This window comes from Desmodus rotundus, chromosome 9 (assembly GCF_022682495.2).
Source record: "Desmodus rotundus isolate HL8 chromosome 9, HLdesRot8A.1, whole genome shotgun sequence".
Classification (NCBI taxonomy): domain Eukaryota; kingdom Metazoa; phylum Chordata; class Mammalia; order Chiroptera; family Phyllostomidae; genus Desmodus; species Desmodus rotundus.
Window position 1 is genome coordinate 96,996,199 of NC_071395.1, and position 4,323 is coordinate 97,000,521.

The 4,323-nt window shown below is 59.5% G+C and overlaps 1 protein-coding gene across 1 annotated transcript; it reads right to left on the reverse strand.

Annotated features, from left to right (window-relative positions):
• Window positions 1-2,236: 2,236 nt before the first annotated feature.
• NOG (noggin) lies at window positions 2,237-3,769 on the reverse strand. The gene has a single exon (XM_024573455.3). It carries the CDS (start codon window positions 3,188-3,190, stop codon window positions 2,492-2,494), a length of 699 nt encoding a protein of 232 aa, XP_024429223.1. The 5' UTR covers window positions 3,191-3,769; the 3' UTR covers window positions 2,237-2,491.
• Window positions 3,770-4,323: the final 554 nt, after the last annotated feature.

The window sequence follows — 4,323 nt, forward strand, 5'->3', positions numbered from 1 at the left end:
TGTCTAAAAAAATATTGGCCCGGGGCACAGAAAGTTTTGCATAAATTCATAAGTGATGAATGGCTGATTTTAACGTTATTTGGGTATTTGTCAGACCTTAACAAATATACATGGGGACGGCGGTTCATAAACTTAAACATCTCAATATCCCCTTTCTTCTGGAAATAAATTACGTTTGTTTGCCCGGCTTGGAGTCTTAAGGTAGCCGACATTAGGAATATTTTAAAAGCCATCATCCATCGAGCATGTCTCCCAGGCGCCAGGAAGATTAAATGAAAGAATCATAAGATGGAGGTCTTTAACTTTTAATCCTTTTACAATGAAGCCTCAGATAGTCGCGGGGGCAGGGTGCCCTCTCTGGGGGGAATAATGCCGTTATTCCTCGGCTCTCAGTTAATGAATACCCTAACGTCTGTCCCACGGCGGACGGAGGCAGCGCCGGGGAGGGGGCTCGGGCTCCCGGGCCAGGCTATTGAAATGAGGAGCCACCGAGGCTGCGTCGGGAGGGAAGAAAGCGCCCGGCTGGAGGGACGGGGAGGGCGGGGCCGGGGGCATTGAAACTGCGCCGGGTCCCGGGCGCAGGTTTGAAATAATTAGCATAGATTCGCCGAGACTCCGCACGGGTGGGGGGGAGCGGGGTGGTGGGAACGACGCCGGGAGGGAGGTGCGGGGAGGTGGCAGGGGGGCGGGGAGGTAGCCGAGGAGAGCGACTTCGCGAGTCCAAGATAAATAAAGGGAGCGCGGAGCAGTGTCAGGAAGCGGGCCCACGTGGAGCCGCGCGGAGGGGCGCCACCGCGGACGCGCGCGGAGGGACGCGCGCCAGTCCAGCGCCCGCCCCGAGAAGTTGGCTTTTTAAGGGGGGGGGGGGGTGATGTTTTGCACGTCCCTTTAAGGGCTATAACATGTCTTTTGCCTGTAACTCAAATACACAAAGATCTGGATTCTGGTTTCTCCTCCTTCCCCACCCCCAAGTGGAATAAGTGTCGGCGGGGGGCGATGGGGGGGGCGCACCCGGTTCCCAATGGCAGACCCTAGTGGCGGCACTTTTCAACCCGATTCGGACCCCTCCAAACTCTGACCCTCAGAGTCCTCCTTAGGTCTTGAGGGAGGAGGGAGGTGAGTGTCAAATCCCCCAGCTATCCCGGGCTTTACGGCCGAGGCACTGGGATTTCGGGGGCTCGGACTGGTGAGGTCCCGGAGGCTGTGAGTCTTGGTTCCAGGAGATCCCCTCAGCTCGCACCATCGCAGCCTCCGGGCGTGCAAAGGGTTAACGCGAGCTGGATATTGAGGTGGTGAGGGCGGCGAGGCGGGAGGGGTAGCGGGATCTGGGTGGGCGCGCTCTGACCACCCCCCCATTCCTCGGGGGTCAAGTTTCAGCGGCACTCCGCCCCCAGGGTAGGTGTGAAAGACACGTGTCCCCATTGTGAAGGGCCTGTCAGGCAGGACAAAGCGGCCGCCCACCCCACCCCCCCCCCACCTCGCCCCTCGGCCCGGCCTGGGGTCAGCTCCAGGGGGCCGGCTGGGTGTTGAGGTCTGGACCGGCCAAGCTCTGGTGACATAGGGAGAAAGAGCTGGGAGACTGGGCGGAGGCCACGTGATGCTCCAATGAAGGGGTTGAGAACAGCCCCCCACCATGAAAAAACTGAGTGGTCACCTCCATCACGCCAGAAGAGGGGATGAGCCCGAGCCCCTTCTCCCAACAGGCTAGTAAGCACGGCGTCAAACCCTGCTCCCCCCGCCCTCCCTCCGTCCCCCCACCGCCACCCCTCCCATCAATCACCAACACAGAATCGCAGTGTCGAGCGCAGTTGATTTTAGTGGTTTTCTTTAATCCTGCTCTGCACTTCTTTCTCATTTTGCTACACGGGATATTATAAAGAATAAATAGCAGATACTCTTAATTTACAATGATTAGTCATTCCATTTGTTCTCTATATTTACAATAACTGTAAAATAACATTGAACTCTATAGCTTCTTCGAGGTCCAAGGAAAATCAAAACACTTTCCGCAGAATGGAAAATAGCTTTTTAAAAGTCGCTCTACAAAAGATCTCCCCTCTCTTTGTACTTTAAGAAAAAATAACTTTTCCCCCTTGCTTCCCCATGCGAAGGGCACTGGAATATAAATAGCAGGTTAACATTATTAGCAACAACCAGAATAAGTATCTCTTTTCTCTGTTCTTTTTTTTTTCTTTTTCCTTATTTTTTTTTTTTAAATACAGTAGAAGCCGGTAACTTTTAACATAGATTACGGACCTTTTAATAAGTAAATTAAAACTGGGACCGATTAGACACACAGATATAGATTCCTACACAGTGCATTACATGAACCAGAAAGCTAGATCTCCGTAGCCCAAAAAAAAAAAAAAAAAAAAAGTTCATTGAATCTTCAATCCCGTCGCGAGAGGGTGGTGGAACTGATTGGAGACGGTGCAGGGGAGTCGGTGAGGATCGATCAAGTGTCCGGGTGCGGGCAGGGGGTTCCCGAGGTCTAGCAGGAGCACTTGCACTCGGAAATGATGGGGTACTGGATGGGAATCCAGCCGCAGCGCTGGCCCCCGCGCCGCTGACAGCGCCACCGCAGCACGGTGAGGTGCACAGACTTGGACGGCTTGCACACCATGCCCTCCGGCACGGAGCACGAGCGTTTGCTGAAGCAGCTGCCCACCTTCACGTAGCGCGGCCAAAAGCGGCTGCCCAGGTCGTTCCAAGCGTAGAGCACCGGGCAGAAGGTCTGCGACCACAGCCACATCTGTAACTTCCTCCGCAGCTTCTTGCTCAGGCGTTGCTTCTTGCCCGGCGCCAAGCCCTCGGAGAACTCCAGCCCTTTGATCTCGCTCGGCATGGCCCCCGACGGCCGCTGCCGCAGCAGCTGGTCCAGCTCCGCCAGATCCTCTGCGCTGCCGGCCGATCCTCCGCCTCCGCCGGGCCGGTCCTCAGGGGGAGAGGTAGCCATGAAGCCCGGGTCGTAGTGGCCTCCAAGCAGCGAGCGCAGCAGCGTCTCGTTCAGATCCTTCTCCTTGGGGTCAAAGATAGGGTCCGGGTGTTCGATGAGGTCCACCAGGGGCAGGTTGTCGCTGGGGGCCGGGCGGATGTGGAGATAGTGCTGGCCTCCGGCCGGTGCAGCTCGCAGCCCCAGGACCACCACCAGGGCGTAGAGGGTGACCCCCAGACTGGGGCAGCGATCCATGCCTTCCGTGCGCGCCCCGGACTGCTGCTTCGTTCCGCGTCCCGCAGGAGAACACGCCGAGCCCGCCGCGCTGCCGCACTCCTCCGGCTCTTCGGCTGCTCACCCGAGGCTGGGCAGGCGCAGGGCCGGCAGCATGTGTCGCCGGGAGAGCCCTTGCGCAGCGCCGGCTCCCACCGGGGCAGAGAGAAGGCACACAAAGTTGTCCGCAACTCCTCTCGCGGATCTGTTCGGGAAGGCGGTTGCGGAGGGGTATCCGAAATTACTCCAGAGCGACCGCAGGCGCGGGGGACGCCGGCTCCTCGCTGCCTTCCCCGGCTGGTGGCGGCGCAGGGCGCGTGGACGAGCCGCTCTCCCCTCCTCCTCTGCTCGCAGCTCTTAGTCCTGCTGCTCTGTGCTGCTCCGCGGGCCGAGCGGGTCCTGGGGGTGCTTTCCTCCGGCTGCTCGGGCTCCGCGGCCGGCTCTGTCCGCAGGACTCCAGCAGCGGTAGTGGCGTCCGCGCACGTTGGCACCGGTTTGTCTGTCTCGCAAGGTCCAAGCCTTTAAATTTCCTGCACTTTCAGCTCCATCACCATGGAAACCACTGACTCTCTCAGCGTTGCCCCCTCCCCTTTCCCCCCCCCAACAACAACCCCACCCCCCACTTCTCCACCCCCAAAGATCTGGAGCGGGGAACAGGCTCCGGGGGAAGCCGCCTGCACTCGCCGTGGAGGCGGCAGCGGCGGCTCCGCAGAGCCCAGGGCTGTGCCCAGCCGGACCCAGATGCCCCGGGAAGCCGACAGTCCGGCTGCCCGCCGGAGCTCACAGGCGGCGGCGGCGGCGGTGGTGGCGGCGGCGGTGGCGCTTGGCAGGTCTCAGCGTAATTTTCTCTCTTCCCCACCACCCACCCCCCTTCTCCTCCTCCAGCAAAATGCACCGCCCCCCTCCTTTCTCCTGGAGCAATGCAACTGGGGCTCTAGGCGCCCCGCCAGGGCCAGTCCTAGGGAAAGCTTGCGGCCGCGATGGAGCCGGGTTGGAGGGTGCAGGGTCGTTTTAGCGGGCGATCTCGAGGTGCTGCTGGGAGGGTTCTCACTAGCTGGGTGCTTTGGGCTGGGAGGGGAGGTGCTGGGCACTCGTTTCTCCTTGCAATTAGGCGC